Consider the following 24,492-nt stretch of genomic DNA (forward strand, 5'->3'; position numbering starts at 1 on the left):
CCATGCTGTTGCCCTCCCCTGCTAGATTATTATTATTATTTGCATTGTGATGGCTTCTGGAGACCCCAGTCAGGAGAGAGGCCCCATTGTGCTAGTAGTTGTACAAACACATAGCTTGACACCCTTCCCCCAAGAGGTAAGAATCTATTATGCAACAAGCAAGGATAACAAAAGAACAGGGGCTCATGAGAGGGGTAACAAAATAAGATCATGCAGTTACATAGGTGAGCTATGTGTTCAGTTTGATGGGTCTGAATCATTTAGAAGTTTTTTGTTTTATTAATAATTAAATAAGTTTGCTAGCTCCAATTGCCCTCTAGTGTAACCATTACTAGTTGGTTCGTGTTTGATAGGAATCTCAGTGGAGGTGGAGAAAAAGGCCTATCAGGTTGCCTACTGACAATGCTAGGAGAAAGAAGGTACAGCAGGCTCTCCCTGCAATTGTCAGAGGGGGTAGCAGGCTCACCACCAAGAAAACAGGATCACATAGGAGGAGCCATTGCCTCTTGGGGAAAGAAGTTTTGTGGGGAGGAGGGCTGCAGGACCTTCCAAGGCTGGGATTGTTCAAATGATTATTCAAGCTACAAAAATTAAACCTGGACTCAGACCTTTTCTGAAGTTTTCCCCCTCACTCTCTGTGAGGTTTGTTCAACTTTCTACACCGAGAATCCTACTTTATATGCAAACTCCATAAGGATGGTGACTGAAGGTTGTTGCTCCCTTAGTGTAACTACCAGAAGTTAATCAGTACTGAATGGAGAAATGAATCCTTTCTAGAGCGGTGGCAGCAAAGAGTGGGTGGTTGACTCTGAATCTGATCAGTTTCCAAAATGAATTTTCAGTGAAAATAAAAATAAACTCTATCTCGAGATATTTCAGGAAGCCCATCCTTTTTTCTTAGAAGCATAGAATCCTAGAAGATTATGGTTGGAAGAGACCTCAGGAGGTCATCTAGTCCAACCCCCTGTTCAAAGCAGGAACATCCCCAACTAAATCTTCCCATCATCTTATACTTGTGTTTTGAATGCGAGTTCTTGTATCTATGGTGAAAATTTTGAAAAATGAAATTGTTTTTGCAAAAAATGCCTGCTTTCCATGGAAATTTTTTATTTTTTGTCAAAAAAAAGAATACCTGAACACCAAAATATTTCAGTTTGAATATGCTACCATGGTACCTTATGGGAGTTGTAGTTTGGTTTCCTCATGTCTCCATTCTCCTCTATGGGCTGTGCTCCTCAGCTGAACTATATCTTCCATTATGCACCATAGCCAGGGACCATAGCCTCTGCTCAACAAGAGGAGAGACAGTGGTGCATTATGGGAGATGTAGTCCAACCCTGAAGCCTAACCTATTCAAATGGAAGCAGGAGGTACCACAGCAGCATTTCTGAATCAAAATATTTTGATTCCCCCCCACCCCTCGAAAAGAAGAAATTTCCAGAGAAATCACTTCCATTTTCTGTCTAGGCCTAATATTAATGTAAAAAATGGCTAAACAGTATAGTAGACATGCAACATCTTCTGCTGTTGCATGCTCCCGGCTAGCATTTACGCTGTGCGGCTCCCAGGAAGGAGCCGGCATGTCCCCACTCCAGCTCCTAGGCGTAGGGTCAGCCAGGGGGCTCTGCATGCTGCCCCCACCCCAAGTACCACCCCCAGAGCTCCCATTGGCTGGGAACTGCAGCCAATGGGAGCTGAGGGAGCAGCACCTGTGGATGGGGCAGAGCCGCCTGGGCCCGCCTCCATATAGGAGCTAGAGGGGTGACATGCCGCTGCTTCCAGGAGCTGCTTGAGGAAAGCACCATCTGGAGCCTGCACCCCTGCATCCCCTGGCTCCCCAACCCCCTGCCCCAGCCCTAATCTCCCTCCTGCCCTCCGAACCCCTCGATCCCAGCCTGGGACCCTCCTTTACCCCACACCCCTCATCCCCAGCCCCACATCAGAGCCTGCACCCCCAGCCAGCGCCCTCACACCCCTGCACCCCAACCCCCTGCCCCACCCCAGAGCTCCCTCCTGCACCCGGAACCCCTAATTTCTGGCCCCACCCCAGAACCTGCACCCCCAGCCCAGAGCCCATACCTCCTTCCACACCCCAACCCCCTGCCTCAGCCTGGAGCTCCCTCCCATACTCCGAACCCCTTGTCTCCACCCCTAGCCCAGAGCCCCCTCCTACACCCCAAATCCCTCATCCCTGGCCCCATCCCATAGCCCGCACCCCCAGGCAGAGCCCTCACCCCCTCTCACATCCCAGCCCACTTCTTCAGCCTGGAGCCCACTCTGAACTCCTCATTTCTGGCCCCACCCCAGAGCCTGCACCCCCAGCCAGAGCCCTCACCCCCTCCTGCACCCAAGCCCCCTGAGCCAGCTCAGTGAAAATGAGAGAGTGAGTGAGGGGGGATGGAGTGAGCGGGGCCTTGGAGTCGGGCCTCAGAGGAGAGGTAGGGCAGGGGGCTGGGCAAGGATGTTCAGTTTTGTGGAAATAGAAAGTTGGCAACCCTAATTGTAGCTGTGGCTATGCAAATAAGATAACATACAGTTAATATGCTAATACTTGTGTTAAGCAGGCCCAACAGAGGCCTGAGCAGAGTCAAACTGAGATGACACCTCATGTAGTTAATATAAGTGATGTGCCCCTCTCTGACCAATCTACCTCCTGAGTGCTAACTAAATGTTACAACTACTGTAAAGGGGCATTTTAGTCCAATACACAAACTTCATTATAAACCTAAATATACAGTACCAAAATCTGTTCTGAGTCACACCAGTTTATGTTGGAGTAATTCAAATTCTTTATGTAAAAGCATAATAAATATCTGCTCCCAGATGTCACCACATGAAGGTGCAAACTGCACTGAGACCAGTGCCCACCAGGAGAATTCAATGTAGGTGGTATTTCTTCCACTGGGGGCTCTCTGGGAGTTCTGCTAGCTAGTGGAGGCAGCTGAGGAGATGTGCTGATTCACAGCATCTCTCCATCCCCAATTGCTTTGGCAATACGCCTTCCCTGGCCTGCAATGTACATTTTTTGGCTGGTGGCTGAGGGGTTCTGGTGCTATGTGCTGCTGCATCCCTACTCCCATGGATTGACTTTCCATTACAGGGGCCTATGCCAGGACTATGTTGGTGGAAGCTGGCACAGGCCCTAGAATAAGTTCCCAGAGGTTGTTGAAGCCTAAAGCATAAATTAGTACAAAATGGAGCTAGATTTGTTTCCTTAGAAAAAGGGGATTAAGGGTTACAATTATGCAAAAGAAAAAACCACCTACACAAGAAGGTACAATTACGATAGACCAATTAAAAGCATATATGTGTGTGGAGCAGTAGGCTTTTTCCTGTTCCTAAAAGTTCTATGCCGTGGGCACAAGTTAGAATGCTGCAAAAGGGACCACAGTTTCTGGGTGATTGCTTATCTGTCTGAAGTTGACATATTAGTTCTACGTAAAGGACATTTTATAAAATATTTGAGAACATTAGGAACAACCCAAAACATGAAGAGTTGAATTCATCCCTGCTTCATTCCAGTTTTATGTCAGTAGTTCTCCAGTGATTTATCATTCAGGAGGTGTGTAACATACATCTGAGAGAGGGTGCACTGGATGGGGGAGAAATGATAGTAATAGGAAAAGCAACTGAAAGGAGGATGTATGTTAGAGAGTGGGGCCTGCTGTGTATTACATCTTCCTATTATTTTCTGCCTGCTATGCCTCTCATTTCACCCCTTATTGTATACATTACACTTATGTTGCACATCCATTGACTGCCAAGTCACTGCGAATTACTCTAATTTATCTCTTGCATCTACTTACAAATATTTTCTGGCCAGCTGACACCATCATTTATGTTATTTGGCCTAGAGACCTCCCTGGAAGTTGGGTTTACTCCAGAGTGAGGGATAGATAGATCCTCAGCTGGTGTAACTCAGCATAGCTCCACAGAGCTAAGGTTCTAGCCCTGAATTTGACCCTCATATCTTCCTGCATTTAATTTTGCTTTAAGGGGGGGGGGGGAACTAATGGTTGACCTGGTTGACATGTATCTTTTTATAAGCTATGAAGTGTTTTACTACAAAAGACCAAAAATAGACACACTTAGAAATCCCAGTATATTTAATTTTGGAAGCATAACTTTCTGCTCGAGTAACTTTGTTGCAAAGTTACATAAGGGAAGGGACTGGTAACTTGTCATTATATGCAACACCTACTAAAGTGCCTTGCAAATTGTGCTATAATAGGATTGTGTAACAGATGAATTCAGCTGCTCTTCTAGGCATAACAACTCTGAAAAATATCCGTTATCAAAATACTCCATCTGCTGGATACAGGTTGAAATGCAACCATTGGAACCTTTAGGAACTGTCCAGCAGTATTTAAAATATGAACTTCTGTTATGGTGATGCTCAGGGTAAGCAGATTTAAAGGAAAACTGTAATTTATGTTAAAGATTTTTGAATCTCTTCATATAATTACAAAGAAGAAACAACTTAGAAGCACTCATATATTTATATTTGACACAAACAGTAAGCCACCATCTTGCCAGTCTGCTGATTTAAGCCTAGATCGTGCCATTAAGCCACAGCATGTTAGGGTGCATACAGAGGTCCACACTGCAGTGGAAGTCTTGAGAGAAATTTTGACCAGTTCAAACATTATCCCTTATGGGCACCAGCTGGCTTTCTTTTTGTGGAGCCTAGTGTTAGCTGTGGCATAAATATTGTGCAGTACCTGTACATCCCAACCTTGCTGGCCCCTCCACAATTTTGCACTTGTGTGCAGAAGTCCCATGCTCCTGGCTAATTTTAAAAATATTTATCTCAGTAGGTGGTCTAGAGCTCCTGCACCTCCAAAATTACCACTTCACTTAATGCCTCTTTGAACCTGTGTTCTGTCTTTGTTCATAACACACTGTAGAACCCTAACCACAAGATAGGCTTTGGTGGATTCTAATTCTAACATTGCTATTCTTGAATTAATGTGTTCAAAGGAGTTGCATGGGTGTAAACGAAGGTAGAATTTGGCCATGAGCTTGAAGTGGGGGAGCCTTCTGTTAACATCTATGCAGAAAATACCCATCCAGGTGATAGCAGTCCTAGGTATTAGATGTCAATATATCTGAGCACACTTCCATTACATGTCTGAGTACAACACTGCTGCACCTCTCCGTTGTAAACTACGGCACTGTTTGCTTTCTCATCATACCCTCTTCTCCTTACCTTCTTGTGTTTGTAGTAGTGAAGGCAGCCATCATGTTTCAGCACAAACCATCTCTTCCTCCAGCCCTTCAGTATCCCTGAGTGAGTTCGCTTGTGCAAATATCCTCGACATGTTGGCCTGGGAGTGTTGGGGCAGCGGCTAATGTCTGATCCAACCAAGAGGGTCAAGATATCAGGGCCTGAAATTTTTCATTACAAATATTTGAGAGTGGAGCAGAACTGGAAATAACAATTAAACTAAACTAAAAAGTGTAACCTTCTTCCTTGTAGAAATATAAAACAAGGAATGAACAGGAAAAAAAAATCTGAACTCATTTTGTACTGGAGACAGCACGGTACCTTCAGGACCCAGTTTCCAAAGAAGCCCCTAAAGTTAGGCCTGCACATTTTTCATGTGTACCTGTATGTGGTTGCAAAGCCTACATTTGAGGGGAAAAGCTGGTAACTGCATATATACCTGAAGGGGACACTTGTAAGTCCAAATCCAGAGTCCAAATGTGAGTGCACACAGAAATGTTGTGGGTGCAACTTAGGAGGCTCCTGTGAAACTTTAGCCTTTAATCTCTTAAATATGTTCCTTGGGAATTCTTTCTTTGCATGTAGGGGTCCTCCTGGATTGCCACAACTTCTGTATCAACCATCCTCCAGGCTATGGAGTACTGGATATGTGCCCCATGTGCACAGTCCCTGCCCTCCCCCCGCTCCTTTGCTGTCTGATGGGAATTGCTCAAAAGTGATGTTAGACTGCTAGGCTAACTGAAAATATGTTTGCATGATCAGATTCTCCTATGCTATGCTAGGATACTATTTTACAATAATCATACAATATCTTGATGTTATCAGCACATGCATGTATTTACCCCCAAAGACCTGAAATCCTTATTACACAGATGGAACTTCTAAGCAGCACTGGGATAGACAGCAATCCCTAAAAAACCTTGAAAGCTATGACTATGACACATTTTCATTTGCAAAATGTTTGCTGTTAAGGCTGCATCTTTTTATGGTGACAGTTGATGTTGGAAATACTGCTGTTAAGCCAAAATTCAGACCATGGGGAGTTTTCTTGGGTGAGTTAAACACCCTCCCCCCCAACCCCATGAACAGGAATGTATCCAGGAAACAGCTGGCACACTCTTAAATTTAACAGTATGAATCAGTCCTCTATATTTAAAGAGCTTGCTATATGTCAAGATAATTTTGACACTGTGTTGTAAAAATATTTCAATTTACTGAATTTCCCTTGAGCCCCTATCAAAATCATATGTGGGAGAATTAAAAGGACTACAGCAGATTAACTCTCAACATGCAAACTTGGATGTATTTTGGTTTTAGTCACTACTGCTACAGGAAAAATATGAATGACTATTATCACTGACAATTTGTTTCTCCAAAATGCTGTGCCCTGAAGTAACCTTTCTGCTGTCCATTCTAGACCTGGATCCCCAGTAACAAAGATATTGCTGATGGCTGCATAGAGCCAGACTGTGAATTTCCCCTGTGAGGAAACAGCAGACATAAATAGCATATTGGTGTCTCAGAGGCCCCTGTCAGCAGACATCTCTCTTTGAGGCATGAGCCCCAAAAGCAATATCACAGAATGTGCTCTTTGTCACATGACATTTTAGCTCAGGTTTTAATTATAGTAGAAGTAGATAATATAATATTAGCATCTAGAGCAAGGAGAAAATTGGGGTCTTTTATCTAAAACATATCTTTATCTTGTCATCTCATTGTACCATCAGGTTCCAACTCCACTCATATCACACCCCAATGTCAAACTCACACACCCATAGACAGTAGAAATAGAATACAAAGTTCGTCTTCTTTCTAAATATTAGGAGAATCAAGCTTGTAGTGTTTTCAAACATCACAGGAGTGGAGATTTTAACACTTGTCTGAGCTTCTCTCTGTGATTTGCTACTTCTCTCTCTCATTTTAATTACAGAATGCACTCACTAACAATGAGACATTTGCAAAACATTCTTCTGAAGGGCATAAACAATGCAGACATAAGAACATAAGAATGACCATATTGGGTCAGACCAATGGTCTATCTAGCCCAGTTTCTATTTTATGACAGTAGCTGGTGCCAGAGGCTCCAGAGGGAACGAACAGAACTAGGGCAGTTACTGAGAGATCCATCTGCTGTCATCCAGCCTCAGCTTCTGGCTGGCAGTCAGAGATTTACAAACCCCCAGAGCATAGGGTTGTGTCCCTGACTGTAACAGCCATTGATGGACCTATCCTTAATGAATTTATCTAATTCTTTTTTGAACCCAGTTATACTTTTGGCCTTTACAACATCCCCTGGCAACAAGTTCCACAGGTTGACTGTGTGTTATGTGAAGAAATACTTCCTTTTGTTTGTTTTAAATCTGCACCTATTAATTTCATTGGGTGACACTTGGTTCTTGTATCATGTGAAGGGGTAAATAACACTTCCTGATTCACTTTCTCCACACCCGTCATGATTTTATAGACCTCTCTCATATCTCTGTTCAGTAGTCTCTTTTCCAAGCTGAACAGCCCCAGTGTTTTTAATCTTTCCTTGTATGGAAGCTGTTCTATACCCCTAATCATTTTTTGTTACTCTTCTTTGTACTTTTTTTCTAATACTAATATATCTTTTTATTGAGATGGGGTGATCAGAACTGCATACAGTATTCAAGGTGTGGGTGTACCATGGATTTATATAGTGATATTGCGATATTTTCTGTCTTATTATCTATCCCTTTCCCAATGGTTCCTAACATTCTGTTAGCTTTTTTAATTGCTGCTGCACCTTGAATGCATGTTTGCAGAGAACTATCCACAATCACTCCAAGTTCTCTTTCTTCAGTGCTAACAGCTAATATAGACCCCTTCATTTTGTGTATATAGTAGGGATTATGTTTTTCAATGTGAATTACTTTGCATTTATTAACTCTAAATTTCATCTGCCATTTTGTTGCTTAGTCACCCGGTTTTGTGAGATCCCTTTGACAGCATACTACCTCCTCGGACCCATCCTTAACTTGTGCCATTTATCTTTTACCCCAATATTTTGTTTAAACAAAATTATCTGTTTTCAAACAAATATTATAGTCTATTCCAGAAAAGTCCAAAATATGTCATAGCAGCAATATTTTGAAGCAAATTTTAAAAATATTTTTTTAAATCAGCTTCCCTTTTCTCTCATTCTTTAACTGTGAAAAATTTGTTTGGTAAACTGACTGAATAAATGAGAATAATTTTGCCTGTTTGTCCATTTCCCCATATGTTTTGGTAAGGCCTAGACAAACAAGCGACTCTACACTCAATTTAGAGGGTTGACATTTTAAATTGCTAATTAAGTTTTCTATGGTATCTATTCACTACTGTACTCTCAGCACTGTACGATGATCCTGTCTCATGGAATTAATGATGAGGTCAAGCTTACCCTTTCTTGCCAGATTTGCAGCTTGTGAATGTGGCATGCTGGTGACGTCAGTTCCATTGACAGCCAACACAATATCCCCCACCTGAAGCCCTGCTTCCTCAGCCGCACTGTCTAGAAGCAAATAGGAACAAAGGATTTTATTTAGGGAAGGTACTACAATGTATATAATTCTGTTACATTCGAAATAGTGTTTGTATTTTGAATTATAAACTTCTCTAATATTTAACAGAAATCTTAGAGACTAACACATTTATTAGAGCATAAGCTTTCGTGGGCTACAGCCCACTTCTTTGGATGCATATAGAGTGGAACATATATTGAGGATATATATATACACACACACATACAGAGAGCATGAACAGGTGGGAGTTGTCTTACCAACTCTGAGAGGCCAATTAAGTAAGAGAAAAAAACTTTTGAAGTGATAATCAAGATAGCCCAGTACAGACAGTTTGATAAGAAGTGTGAGAATACTTACAAGGGGAGATAGATTCAATGTTTGTAATGGCTCAGCCATTCCCAGTCCTTATTCAATCCTGAGTTGATTGTATCTAGTTTGCATATCAATTCCAGCTCAGCAGTCTCTCATTGGAGTCTGTTTTTGAAGTTTTTCTGTTGTAAGATAGCCACCCGCAGGTCTGTCATTGAATGGCCAGACAGGTTAAAGTGTTCACCCACTGGTTTTTGAGTATTATGATTCCTGATGTCAGATTTGTGTCCATTAATTCTTTTGCGTAGAGACTGTCATTATGCAAGGCACTGCATTTAGCCGTATGGAGTGGAAATCCATCAACTTCATGAAAAAACTCGTACAGATACAGACATCATCTTCCTTTCCAAATGCAAGCAGATGGACATCATACCAAAAGGACTAACGGTAAAAAATCCATTACAATCTATATATCACACAAACTATGCTGAGAGACTGTGTCACACACTCTCAAAGAAACTGCGAAACCACCTGATCAGCATCCTATACAGCAAACAGGGAAAGATTAAGAATGAGCTCTCAAAACTGGATACTCTCATAAAAAACCAACCTTCCACACAAACTTCCTCATGGATAGACTTTACAAAAACTAGACAAGCCATTTACAAGACAAACTTTGCCTCCCTACAAAGGAAAAAGGACACTAAACTATCTAAACTGCTACATGCCACAAGGAGCCACAACAGTAGTTCCCTTAACCCACCGAGCAATATTGTTAATCTTTCCAGCTATACTCTTAGCCCTGCAGAAGAGTCTGTCCTATCTCGAGGCCTCTCCTTTTGTCCCTCCAGACCCACGAACATGATACAATTCTGCGGTGACCTAGAATCCTAATTTCGAGGTCTCCGACTCAAAGAATGTTTCCAACATACCTCTGAACAGCATAGTAACCCACAGAATGCCCCCTACCAGCACTACAAAAAAAAAAGGATTCTGCGTGGACTCCTCTGGACGGTCGAAACAACAGACTGGATTTCTACATAGATTGCTTCCGTCAACATGCAAAGGCTGAAATTGTGGAAAAGCAACATCACTTGCCCCATAACCTCAGCCATGCTGAACACAACGCCATCTACAGCCTCAGAAACAACCCTGACATCATAATCAAAAAGGCTGACAAAGGAGGTGCTGTTGTCATCATGAATGAATTGGAATATGACCAACAGGCTGCTAGACAGCTCTCTAACACCACGTTCTACAGGCCATTATCCTCTGATCCCACTGAGGATTACCTAAAGAAACTACAACATCTGCTAAAAAAATTCCCTGACAAAGCACAGAAACAAATCTGTACAGACACATGCTTAGAACCCCGACCAGGGGTATTCTATTTGCTACCCAAGATCCATAAACCTGGAAATCCTGGATGCCCCATCATCTCAGGCATTGGCACCCTAACATCAGGCTTGTCTGGTAATGTGGACTCTCTCCTCAGACCCTACACTCCCAGCTATCTTCGAGACACCACTGACTTCCTGAGGAAACTACAATCCATCGGTGATCTTCCAGAAAACACCATCCTGGCCACTATGGACATAGAAGCCCTCTACACCAATATTCCACACGAAGATGGACTACAAGCTATCAGGAACAGTATCCCCGATAATGTCACAGCTAACCTGCTGGCTGAACTTTGTGACTTTGTCCTCACCCACAACTATTTCACATTTGGGGACAATATATACCTTCAAGTCAGCGGCACTGCTATGGGTACCCGCATGGCCCCACAGTATGCCAACATTTTTATGGCTGACTTAGAACAATGCTTCCTTAGCTCTCGTCCCCTAACGCCCCTACTCTACTTGCGCTACTTTGAGGACATCTTCATCATCTGGAGCCATGGAAAAGAAGCCCCTGAGGAATTCCACCATGATTTCAATAATTTCTATCCCACCATCAACCTCAGCCTAGATCAATCCACACAAGCGGTCCATTTCCTGGACACTACTGTGCTAATAAGCGATGGTCACATAAATACCACCCTATACTGGAAACCTACTGACCGCTACACTTACCTACATGCCTCCAGCTTCCATCAGGACACACCACACGATCCATTGTCTACAGCCAAGCTCTAAGATATAACCGCATTTGCTCCAATCCCTCAGATAGAGACAAGCACCTACAAGATCTCTATCAAGCATTCTTAAAACTACAATACCCACCTGCTGAAGTGAAAAAACAGATTGACAGAGCCAGATGAGTACCCAACAAAGAAAGTCACCTCCTACAAGACAGGCCCAACAAAGAAAATAACAGAACACCACTAGCTGTCACCTTCAGCCCCCAACTAAAACCTCTCCGGCGCATCATCAAAAATCTACAACCTATCCTGAAAGATGATCCTTTACTCTCACAGATCTTGGGAGACAGACCTGTCCTCGCTTACAGACAACTCCCCAACCTAAAGCAAATACTCACCAGCAACCACACATCACTGAACAAAAACACTGACCCAGGAACCTATCCTTGTAACAAAGCCCAATGCCAACTCTGTCCACATATCTATTCAAGTGACATCATCATAGGACCTAATCACATCAGCCATACCATCAGGGACTCGTTCATCTGCACATCTACCAATGTGATATATGCCATCATGTGCCAGCAATGCCCCTCTGCCATGTACATTGGCCAAACTGGACAGTCTCTACGCAAAAGAATTAATGGTCACAAATCTGACATCAGGAATCATAATACTCAAAAGCCAGTGGGTGAACACTTTAACCTGTCTGGCCATTCAATGACAGACCTGCGGGTGGCTATCTTACAACAGAAAAACTTCAAAAACAGACTCCAACGAGAGACTGCTGAGATGGAATTGATAGGCAAACTAGATACAATCAGCTCAGGATTGAATAAGGACTGGGAATGGCTGAGCCATTACAAACATTGAATCTATCTCCCCTTGTAAGTATTCTCACACTTCTTATCAAACTGTCTGTACTGGGCTATCTTGATTATCACTTCAAAAGTTTTTTTCTCTTACTTAATTGGCCTCTCAGAGTTGGTAAGACAACTCCCACCTGTTCATGCTCTCTGTATGTGTGTATATATATCTCCTCAATATATGTTCCACTCTATTTGCATCCGAAGAAGTGGGCTGTAGCCCACAAAAGCTTATGCTCTAATAAATTTGTTAGTCTCTAAGGTGCCACAAGTACTCCTGTTCTTTTTGCGGATACAGACTAACATGGCTGCTACTCTGAAACAGAAATCTTGTTTCTCTTAAATATGAGGGATTTGACTCCCCTGTGCCTGCAGATGTGTATTGCAGTAAATTCAGCCACTCTTCAACACACTTCTTTTGTCATGTCTTCCCTGAGTTCATGAACATATAGAGTCAGATTTTTTTTATGTGGACTATACCTGGTCTGTAAAGTTTCTATTATGCAAAGGACTCTGTGAAGATGCGGGGATCTATCTGTGCTGACTTCCTTGGAGAGCCTAATTTTGTACCCCTAAAGTCCAAAGCCTGTCTCCCTGATATGTATCCATGAAAGCTATCTGCATATGCTAATCTGTATTTTTACAGGTGGAAAATCTTGGGCATACAATATTGGGCACACAAATTTTAAGGCTCTTTTGAAAGCATGCATGCATGCACACACACACACACACACACACACACGCTATTTTACAGCATCTCTCCCTTTACAAGACAGAGTATAGGACTATTTAATAAACATTCAATAAAAAATAAACCTCAGAGCAAGCCCATGCTTAGCCTAAGATGATGCATCTTCTCACAGAGATTTTTTTCCTCCATCTTTTTTTAAATTTTAATTATTGTACCTTGTCCTGTGGGCATGAAACTATATGAAACACTTCAGAATCAGGAAGCGAAAGGGGGGATTTTTAATTCACTTTCAGATGAAAAATATCATGCTGCGCAAACACTTCCATTTGAGCAAGCCAAAAATGGTTTTAAAAATATCATTTTTAATACAGTAGAACTTCTTTTAGATAAAATCTTCATTGTCCAAAATAGGGTTATATCCCTTGCCATGAAACATTTACATAGACATTCACACTCTTACCTGAAATCCCAATCATCAGAATAAAGTTCATCTCCCCTATTAGATTGGAATAAATAAGGTTCTGTGGTACTACACATCTAACAAAGGACTGAGGCAGGGGTGCTGGAACAATTTTTATAGTGGAGGTGTTGGCCATTGAACCAACTGTAAACCCTCTGTGTAATGGAAACCACTTCAAGCCAGGCACAGCAGCATCCCCAGCACCCCTAGTTCTAGCACCAATGGGCTGAGTGTACTCAAAGGACAGGCTCCCATTGACTGCAACGGGCATTGGATCAGGCTTCAAAATTGTACTCTCTATGCCAATGGCTAAATCCTGCTTGCCTTATTTCTGTCATCACCCCATTGTTTGGGGACTACTTTGTGAGGAAGGCTAACAGGATTCTGCCTTAAATATTTTTAACTCTTTTTCCTTTAAGAGAAAAAGCAACTGACATAGGCACAGTAAAATTGTGGCTACTTCAGAACTGTTATGGGATTACTTTTTTGTTTATACATTAGTTCCTGAAAACCACACGCACAAAAGATTCATGCAAATGCCAGCTAGAAATGTAGGATAAGTTATATAAGTAGAAAATATGCTCCATTTAGGTACAGTAATGCATGATCACTTAAATTCTACCTACTTGTGTTTCAGACTAATTTTTTCTTCTTTTCAGCGTGTAATTAAGCATTCCCAAATGTACCATGCAAAAAGGTTCTTCAGAAAAATCACTCCGTGCCCTTATTGTTTAAAATACGTATAATTTTAAATTACCCAAGCACCATCATTTAGTAAATGTGAGCCTACAATATATTTCAGAGGCTGTTTATAAGCAGTGGGGAGCAAATTAGAAGGTTAATGGTAAGTAGTAGACACAGCAGTAGCACGAGTCTCTACCAATTTCAGAAAAATAAACTTAGATTATAGATCAGCTATGTATAAAATGGCAACTCAGCCATTTTGAGTTGTATCAGGCTAGAAGATGCCATACAAGATTTTACAAGTTGAAAGGTGATTTAAGCCCACCCCGCTCCATCAGTCTTCTATTTCAAAATGTTAAAAAAAATCATAAGGGTTTCACATGCTATTCCTTAATACAATTAGACACATTTTGAAGAAACAGAATTATAAAGCAATCTGGCCTTAAAGCCTAATCACCTTTTTTTTTTTTTTTCAAACAACAAAAATGTTTTAAAAACCAACTTAATAGCAGAGATAGATAATTTACAGTAACTACTTAATTTTTCAATTTCTTTTGCTATACACAGTATTAGCGTTACTTCTCTATGTATTATATATGACATATGTATTCTTCAGGCCAAAACTGTCCCCTCATCCTAGCCCCAGATACCTTACATAAACTCTTATTATGGGTTACATTTACTGACTGAAGAGGCCAGGAGGAATGTTTCTGCAGAGCAGAAGCAAGTGGAGCTATTTAGTACCAGAGAGAAGCAGCATCTCCTCTTTTTCTCCCCCTGTTGGGTAAGAGCAGAGGTTACTAACTTTGCATGGGTGGTGACATGAATTCTTTGTTTCCCAGCCTAGTGTCACAGCTGGGTCGTGAGTGGCCAGACCTAGCCATTAGAGCCAGAGTCTGCAGTCACAAAACAGGAGTCAGGAGTCAACTGGGTCAGGATGCTGGGTCAGGAAGCACAGGGCACATAGCCCAGAACAGGGTGGAGCACAGATGTTTGAACAGCTTCCTGTTCCTTCCTGCTGCTGTCTTAAGTAGGGCCAGCAGACCAATCAGCTGCTCTGGGACTCCACCAATAGCTCTGCAGGGGCAGAGCCTCATAGTGGGGCTGGGTGCATGGGGCCCAGGTAAGCAAGTACCTGCAGGCTACCAGATGGAGTGTGGGACCATGGCTGCTCTTTTAAACCCTGCAGACTCGAGTCTGAGACCCACAGATCATGACACCTTGCAACCCTTTATGGCAACTAGCTGTTTCTAGATTTGTCGTCACATTTTCACTAATTCTAGCAATGATAGGCGCAAGTGGTAACTTAACATTTCTGCTAAAATTATCAGTAGTGAAATTATTAGCAATTCTGACATTTAGTTTTGTCATCATTCTGGTTCAGAGTTAACATCCCCTTGATAGAAGTGTAAGCAGCTTACAGTTCTCTCAAAATGACTGTTTCAAAATAACTTCAGTGTCATTTTACACCTGATTAATGCTGTAAAGGTAATCTTCACAACAATCACACCTAGAGATTTCATTTTTAAAAAGAATGGAAACTTAGCTCTGGAGTAAAATTACATGGCAATTTCTGGAAATAGGGCAATTATGGGGCCATTTGAACTACCGTATAATCATATTATACATAGGGTCCTGTGTGTATGTGATTCAAAAGTCAAGTTTTCCTAGGCTTGCAATGTTGTCTAGCATCTGACCGCTGACAAGACATATTAATGGTACACATAACATATAGATAAACAAAGCTATGATTTTCTAGGAGGTATACTGAAAAAGTCATGTTTATTTACTTGCATACTACATGTTAGGAGATCATAGGAGAAATTCTAGACAATATTGCAAAGGAAGTGTAATATAAATTATCCATTTTTAACGTATTACTTTTTTCCCCACTGGATAAGCCTGTCCTTTGTATGGGAAGCTCTTCTACTCTGGAGGTTTTATTTTTAACATTTAATAAGCAGAATATTTACTAAGAGGCAACAGGTTAGAATGACTTTTAGAACTGAGCAGACGTTTCATGCACAAAGCATGACTGATATATAAATCTAACTATTCAGACCTTAAGGCTTTGTCTGGGTTTCTGATTGAAGTCTTAAAGCTGGTAAGATTTTTGACCTTTTCTGCTATGTCCATGGTTCTGTGCATCGGCTTCTCTATACTCCATTTCTTTCTAGCAATTCTGATTTTTTCTCCAGTGCAGTTTTAGTATGATACTGTTTGGAAGCGCTACACAGATTGACCTGAAATTTACTTTTTAAGGGTTCTGTATGGTCAACAGATTTGCAGCCCTCTGAGGTTCAAACTGTAAAGCCCATATAAACTGGCCGCATGTCGGGCCATCATATTCAGGAGACAAGACAGTTTGGTACATAAGGTCAGGAAAAAGGCCCAGCTGCACAGCTTTGAATAGCACAGTTATTCTTGGTTAGGGCTTGTCTACACTTAAATTTTATAGTGCTCTAACTTGCTGGTTCAGGGGGGTGAAAAAGAGCTAGTGTGGACAGGCTCCGAGCACTGGGAGCCGTGCTCCCAGCGCTCGGAGCTATTCCCCTCATGGAGGTGAATTACCAGGAGGGCTGGAAGAGCTCTCTCCCAGAACTCGTGCGTGACCAGACTCACACTTCAAAGTGATCCCGCGGCAGCGCTTTGAAGTTTCTAGTGTAGATGTAAGCTATGGCTACACTTGCAGATGTAGAGCACCGGGAGTTAAACTAGCCCTCAGAGACAACAGTAGGGAAAGCGCTGCCGTATGTTCACATTGTCAGCTGCAAACACCGTGGTGTGGCCACATTAGTAGCTCTTGCAATGCCACAAAGAGCAGTGCATTGCGGTAGCTATCCCAGTGTGCAAGTGGCTGCAATGTGCTTTTCAAATGGGGTGTGTGGAGTGTGACAGGGAGTGTGTTGTGTGTATGTGGGGGGGAGAGACTGTGTGTTTTGGGGGGGCAGAGAGTGTGTTAGCTGCTGTCTTGTAAGTTCAGACAGCAGCAGGGGGAAGGGAGAAACCCCGACATCAGCCCCCACCCCCCGCCTCTCTCTCTCTCACACACACACACACAAACGCCTGCCTCTGTAGTAGGAGCATTCCACAGTAATGGTTTGCTTTGTCCCGGAGCAGATAAGCATGCCGGCTTTCAAAGGGGATATCTGCATGCCTGCAGCCGAATTTAAAACAATGACTAGAGTGGCCACTTGACCTCAAGGGATTATGGGATGTTTCCAGAGGCCAATCACAGCACAGTAATACAACACGTCGTCCACACTGACACCCGGGCGTTTCAGCCAGGGCGCAGCAAGCTCTATGCTTCTCATGGTGGTGGATTACTGGGGGCACTCCTGCCGCGGAGTCCAGGCGCTCTAAGTGCCTTGCCAGTATGGACACCTCAGGAGTTAAGGTGCCCGGAGCTGATTTAATGCACTCTAACTTGCAAGTGTAGCCAAGCCCATAGTCTCCCTCCATGCTACTGGGGCCACACAAACAGGGGATGGTAATATACCCAGGGCCAGAATAACATTCATCATGTGCAGGGCCGGCTCCAGGCACCAGCCGAGCAAGCTGGTGCTTGGGGCGGCAGATTGAATGAGGCGGCATTCTGCCCAGTCCTAGGGCAGCACAGCCGCTTTTTTTGTTTTGTTTTGTTCCGCTCCGGCCACCCTGTAGGGGGCGGCGGCACGGAGGACGGGAGCGCCCTGCAGCAAGCCCGGCAGGGCAGTCCTCGTCCTTCACAGTGATCTGTGTGCTGGAGCGCGGGTGCAGGGGAACCGGCTAGCAGGGGAGAGAGGGAGGGAGCGGGCGGAAGAGAAAGAGAAGAGGGGCGGCCAGGGCTACAGCGGGGTGCTGCCACGTGGCCCCTCCCACCCTGCTGTGCACTGCCTGCCACCTGCCGGGAGGGCTCCGCTCCAGTCGGTGGGAATGTGATATATGCCATCATGTGCCAGCAATGCCCCTCTGCCATGTACATTGGCTAAACCGGACAGTCTCTATGCAAAAGAATTAATGGACACAAATCTGACATCAGGAATCATAATACTCAAAAACCAGTGGGAGAACACTTTAACCTGTCTGGCCATTCAAAGACAGACCTGCAGGTGGCTATCTTACAACAGAAAAACTTCAAAAACAGACTCCAACGAGAGACTGCTGAGCTGGAATTGATAGGCAAACTAGATACAATCAACTCAGGATTGAATAAGGACTGGGAATGGCTGAGCCATTACAAACATTGAACAGGAGTACTTGTGGCACCTTAGAGACTAACAAATTTATTAGAGCATAAGCTTTCGTGGACTAGTCCACCAGTCTAATAAATTTGTTAGTCTCTAAGGTGCCACAAGTACTCCTGTTCTTTTTATGGAAACAGACTAACACGGCTGCTACTCTGAAACCTACAAACATTGAATCTATCTCCCCTTGTAAGTATTCTCACACTTCTTATCAAACTGTCTGTACTGGGCTATCTTGATTATCACTTCAAAAGTTTTTTTCTCTTACTTAATTGGCCTCTCAGAGTTGGTAAGACAACTCCCACCTGTTTATGCTCTCTGTATGTGTATATATATATATATCTCCTCAATATTTATTCCACTCTGTATGTATCCGAAGAAGTGGGCTGTAGTCCACGAAAGCTTATGCTCTAATAAATTTGTTAGTCTCTAAGGTGCCACAAGTACTCCTGTTCTTCTCAAGGGGAAGAATTCCTTCCAAATAAGGAATGTGATAGCATCTGTGCTGTGAGACTTGTAGAGGTCCCAGCTGACTAGATCCCTTAGATAGCTTGCCACAATCAATTCAGGGATATTGTTAGCTTGTTTTATTGAGTACTATGTAAGTCACTTTGGTATATTTTCATAATAGAAATTAACATGTATAGGCACCACTTACTAGTATCCACTTCAGTCACAAGGATGGGCTTTGAGAACTGGATTCGGAATCCCCAGGGGTAATCACCAGTTCCTTTTGCGATCCTCACTGTTCGTTCACGAACTGTAAAGTAAGGAAAAGGATTGACCTCAAAGACTCCCTTTATCTTTGCAAATCAAACTCAGTTGAACAAATAGACACACACTTTTAAAGCTTGCCATCTAAGTTGCATCTGCAAAATATGGGCTGAATTCTTGAACAAGTATAACTCCATCTCTTCCCAGGGCTATCATTCTTTTTTCATGCTGAAAACCTATTTATCTTCCAGAGATGTGTCTCTTCTTCCTCTTTGTGGCCATCTTTTCCCCTCCCTTCTCTTCCATAACCCCCAGCCTGAATCTCCACGACCTTGATCCTATGTTGGGAGCTGCCAGCACAGACCCTAAGCCCATATGGACTGCCTTTAAAGTCAGTGGAATTCAGCATTGATATAGGGACCAGTTTCAATGCGAGATCAGGATCTAAGCTTCTATTTAAATCCAAACCTGTCTTCCCAATAGCAATTGAAAAGGGATAGCGTTAAGTGGAACTTGCACATCTCAGAAGGTCTGATTCATTAGGAAATATTATACTGATGAGTGGGTTAAAAATATCCTAGAATGCACTCCTCAGAACTTCAGCTTTTAGCACCTTGATTCCTTCACCAAGTATTTGTTTAATGGGAACCCATATTAAATTATTTATGATAGCTTTGTTGTCTCCAAATTGTGTAACATTTGCAAGATAGAAAATGCTTTGAAGGTTACTTTACATTCAGGCAAATTGACTCTCTCTGTGTTAAAAGAGGGTAGACTCTCCAATAAATATTTTAAATGGTGTGCTTTGGGAGAAATTCTAAACATTTATGCCTTTTTGAACTTATTGGATTCCTCCACTTCCTGCCCTCAGCATCAGTGTTTGGGGCCCTGTCCATAGCTTGAGTTCTCTCAGCATGCCCATACATCCACAGAACACCTAGACACACTGTGAGGACACTTTGTACTTGTAAGGTTAGAATGCTTACCTGCTACTGGCCTAGGCCTTTTGCTGAGACATCTAGGGCTATTATCCGGACTGCTGTCATCCCCTCTGAAAACCCACGAAGCTGAATGAAAGTTCTCTGTGTAGAAACCTCTCTCCTCATTTTCACTACGGAGACTCAGATCCACTGAACGGGCTTCCTCTGAGTTTACTGAGAAGATACAAATGGGAATAATTTAGTTTCACTGCCAAATTTAAAAAATACCATATGTGTAAAAGGGGTGACAGCAAAGGATGGAGAATACTTGACACTTCATTACGTGAGAATGAGGATGGAAAAAGAAAAGGATTCTCTGGCAGGCCTCAAGACATTTTGTTCACGTTGACCGTCCTCAGGCACGGCCCCCCGCAGCTCCCAGTGGCCGCGGTTTGCTGTTCCCAGCCAATGACTGCCTAGGAAGGAGTACTGCGGAAAGCACTGCCTAGTTGTGAAATGACTGCCTAGGTTGGAGTACTGCAGAAAGAGATCTGGGGGTCATAGTGGACTACAAGCTAAATATGAGTCAACAGTGTAACACTGTTGCAAAAAGAAACAAAAATCATTCTGGGATGTATTAGCAGGCATGTTGTAAGCAAGACACAAGAAGTAATTCTTCCACTCTACTTCGCGCTGATTAGGCCTCAACTGGAGAATTGTGTCCAGTTCTGGGCACCATATTTCAGGAAAGATGTGGATAAACTGGAGAAAATCCAGAGAAGAGCAAAAAAAAAAAAACGATTAAAGGTCTGGAGAACATGACATCTGAGGGAAGAATGAAAAAATTGGGTTTGTTTAGCCTGGAAAAGAGAAGACTGAGAGGGGACGTGATAACAGTTTTCAAGTACATAAAAGGTTGTTACAAGGAGGAGAGGGGAAAATTGTTCTTCTTAACCTCTGAGGATAGGACAAGAAGCAATGGGCTTAAATTGCAGCAAGGGAGGTTTAGGTTGGACATTACGAAAAACTTCCTAACTGTCAGGGTGGTAAGCACTGGAATAAATTGCCTAGGGAGGATGTGGAATCTCCATCATTGTCTAACCTACTCTTAAAAATCTCCAAACACCTGTCAGGGATGGTCTACATTATACTTAGTCCTGCCTTGAGTGCAGGGGACTGGACTAGATGACCTCTCAAGGTCCCTTCCAGTTCTATGATTCATTTCAACTGTGCTGGCTTACAGAACAGGTCTGAATTTGGCCTATTAAGTGCACATCTTTCTCTGCAGTCTTATTGGTTAGGAAACTGAGTACAGTTTCTGGAAATTTGGTATTATGATTCAATACTGGAGGTGCTTGGAAACTGCCATATAGTAGAAACTGAAAAACAGCAGGAGTGTGTGGGAAGGAAAAATCAGGAGCTAAAATAAGTGTCATCACTCAAACAATGATTGAAACGTTTGACTGCCTGTTATATTTTTAATGCTGTTGTAGCCATGTTGGTCCCAGGATATTACAGAGACAAGGTGGGTGATGTAATATATTTTATTGAACGAACTTCTGTCAGTGGGAAAGACAAGCTTTTGAATTTACACAGACCTTTCGTTCAGGTCTGGGAAATGTACTCAGGGTCTACTTATTTCCGAGACCTGAAGAAGAGGTCTGTATAAGGGCAAAAGCTTGTCTCTCTCACCATCAGAAGTTGGACCAGTAAAAGATATTTTTAAAAGATATCACCCACCTTGTCTTGCTATTATAATTTTGGCTCTTTTACACAGATAAATCATTATATTTACTTTAAAAGTCACATACATATAGGTTTATACTCTGCATATTTACTGACTGTTACACTTTAGTCCAAATTTGAGTACGTTTTTAATTGGACTCAGTGTTACATTTGTACTCGTGCAGGTTTCATAAAAATTTAATTAATGACTCTCACACATAGTATATCCTACTCCAAGTCAATACATTTCTATGATGACTTCCGCTGATCCTTCTTATTAAAACACACAGCAGATTTATAAATACATATTGTAAGTGGTGTGTTACAGTACACAGTATTTTTTGTGTGACTCTTCTTGTGTCAGATTTTTGTTGCCTTCTCTTAAGTAATACACAACAACATTACTTTGACTGTGGAATGCCAAAAGTAACAGTACACATTGACCCACAAGCACACACCAACTTACCTTTGTGTTCTCCTCTTGACCATTGATTGCCCATGTGTAATCAGTACATTATCTCTGTGAAAATCCTGAGATTCTGAGCCTTTAAAGCATAGTGATCGTTGTTTATGTTCCACTGGATAATGTGTTAAAATAGGGAGTTTCTTAGGAACAGATCTGATTATGTAGATGAGTGATTCACTGGTCATTCAGTTACAAAGACAGCACTAATCAGCATAGTGTTACATAAGCTGCAACATAAAATCTGTGTTGAAATCTTATGAACCAGCAAGACATTATTTATATACATGGCATAGCTGCATATACAGGGCTGTGCTTAACTTCTTCAACATGGTAGAATACGAACTATTGATTGTGGTGTATTGAAAACAATGTTAAAATCATAAACTATCACTTTAAATTCTCAGGGGGTTTCCTGGTCTTGCTTGCAGGCTAGGGGACTCTGTAGGGAAGCGTATGAGCCAGGGCTTCAGCAGTCAGTCTGCAAAGAGCCAGCCTAGAGCAAGGTGGGGTGAGTTGTGCCTCTCTGCTTTACAGAATAGATTTGAGTTGTGTGTGTTAGGGGTCTGGATTAAAAAATGAATTCAGTACTTGTGAAAGATGCCAGAACGGGACAGCTCTGAAAACTGTAGTTTTAGTCACAAAACGGAGAACATAGGCAGCAGAAAGCAATCTTTACCAAACTGCTACATCAAAATGGGGAAATCTTGAGTAGGGAAGTTATATTACCTGTGTATCTGGCTTGAGAATACTATGTCCAGTATTTATGTTCACACTTCAAGAAGGATGTTGAAAAATTGTAGACGGTTCAGAGAAGAGCCACAAGAATGATTAAAGGATTTGAAAACATATCTTATCATGAAGGAACTAAGGAGCTTAATCTGTTTAGTTCGACAAAGAGAGGGTTGAGGGGTGACTTGATCAAAGCCTAGAAGTACTTACAGGGGGATTGGAAATTTGATAATAGAGGACTCTTCAATGTCTGGAAGTTGAGGCTAGACAAATTAACCCTAGAAATAAGGTGCAATTTTTAACAGTGATGCTGATTAAGCATTGGAACAATTTATCAAGGATTGAGATGGATTATGCATCACAGGAAATTTTAAAATCAATATTGGATGTTTTTCTAAAAGCCATGCTCTAGTTTAACGCAACTATTGGACTTGAAGCAGGAATTAATTCAGGGAAGTCCAGTGGCCTGTGTTATATAGGAGGTTAGACTAAACAATCACAATGGTCTCTTCTAGCCTTATAGTCTATAAATCTGTGAAAATGCTAGCTGTGACCTGGAGGGTATTCCCACAGGATGGAAGGATAATCTGCATGCTAATTCTATCTTTGGCTTATCTACTGAACCTGCCAAAAAGTTGCCAATTAGTGCAAACCGTGATAGTGATTTTTGTAAAGTGGACATCTATCTACTAGATAATGAGACCACTAACTCATTTCTCAGAGACACCCACTCAGCCATCAGCGAGGTAGTAGAAATGTTGTACAAACTGACTATCCCCCAAATGTTCAATTGTCTATGGACTTCATGGGGAGGTTTTCACATAGGAGGGTCATGTGCAGAACACTCAACCCTTACTCTTTCAAATACCAGGCAGTTTGTCCACTGAACCCTTTTAACAAGTGGCATTATCCCATAACTACACTAATACCACTGACATGCTAATATCCAATGCTTCTGTATGGAGAATTGTTTCATATTTCTTTAGTAAGATAAAGTGCCACAAAACTATTTGCATTCTAGAACAGTCTCACTGACAGTATACAATGTTGGGCTGTATATTTAAAGATTTTATTATGGAATAGTCCCACATAAAATGACAACAAGCCATAGTCCGTCCAGCAGAAAACAGCTGAAGTAATTCAGGCATATTTAGGAGATAAGGGCAGGGTTTGCCTTGTTTAGCATGTATTTGGGGGCAGAGTCACATGCCCCTGTCATTTCAGAATTGAAAATACAAAAATTAGATTTTTCTTTCTCAGTTTATGTTCAGCAAGTTATTTACCAGATGTATGTTACTCAGCATTTTCTTTAGCTCTGACAGATTAATTAACTGTGTTTACAGATGTAAAAGCATCACATCTACCATCTTGTTATGCAGAAAATTTGAGATGAGCAAGACTAACAGTTTGAAGAGCACCAGATGTAACTCTGCACTGTAAAGTTGTCATTTTAAAGCACATCTTAGGTTGATAGCATTTCCTGAGTCTAAAAATGAAGGATAACTTAGGCCATATACTAAACAACTGCCCTACCTGCTGGACTGGATATTTTATATGTTATGCAGATTTTTGGCAATAGTTCATATTTAATTATTAAGACTGTAGTAGCATTCAAAGTGCACTAGAAACTTCCCAAACACAAGTGAAGACATAGTAAAGAAGAAGGCCATATTCTGTGTTCCATTCCTGCCCCCCTCACATTACCCTGATGGTAGTAAATGGGCTATATACCTGAGGGGACCAGCCCTGGGAGAATACTCATAAAGAAATCCCACAGGTGGTGTAGAGCTGCAGGAATGGCTCTACACCACTCTCCATCACAGCACTTAGCACAGGGGACATACCAAGAATGGGTTAAGGAAGGAGGG

The 24,492-nt window shown here is 42.1% G+C and overlaps 1 protein-coding gene across 2 annotated transcripts in view; it reads right to left on the reverse strand.

The window, feature by feature from the left end:
- The window catches only part of LOC117879537, a 67,751-nt gene that overhangs the window by 26,530 nt on the left and 16,729 nt on the right, over positions 1-24,492 (reverse strand). Inside the window, exons 5-8 of one of the 2 annotated variants that reach the window (XM_034774786.1) lie at positions 19,771-19,938; positions 18,729-18,830; positions 8,631-8,741; positions 5,210-5,388 (exon numbers count right to left, since the gene is read on the reverse strand). In XM_034774786.1, the coding sequence (XP_034630677.1) occupies positions 5,210-5,388; positions 8,631-8,741; positions 18,729-18,830; positions 19,771-19,938 (560 nt within the window). The remainder of the gene's footprint in view (positions 1-5,209; positions 5,389-8,630; positions 8,742-18,728; positions 18,831-19,770; positions 19,939-24,492) is intronic. The other variant, XM_034774787.1, reaches the window with a different exon arrangement.

This window comes from Trachemys scripta, chromosome 6, assembly GCF_013100865.1.
Source record: "Trachemys scripta elegans isolate TJP31775 chromosome 6, CAS_Tse_1.0, whole genome shotgun sequence".
In the NCBI taxonomy this organism is placed as follows: Eukaryota; Metazoa; Chordata; order Testudines; family Emydidae; genus Trachemys; species Trachemys scripta.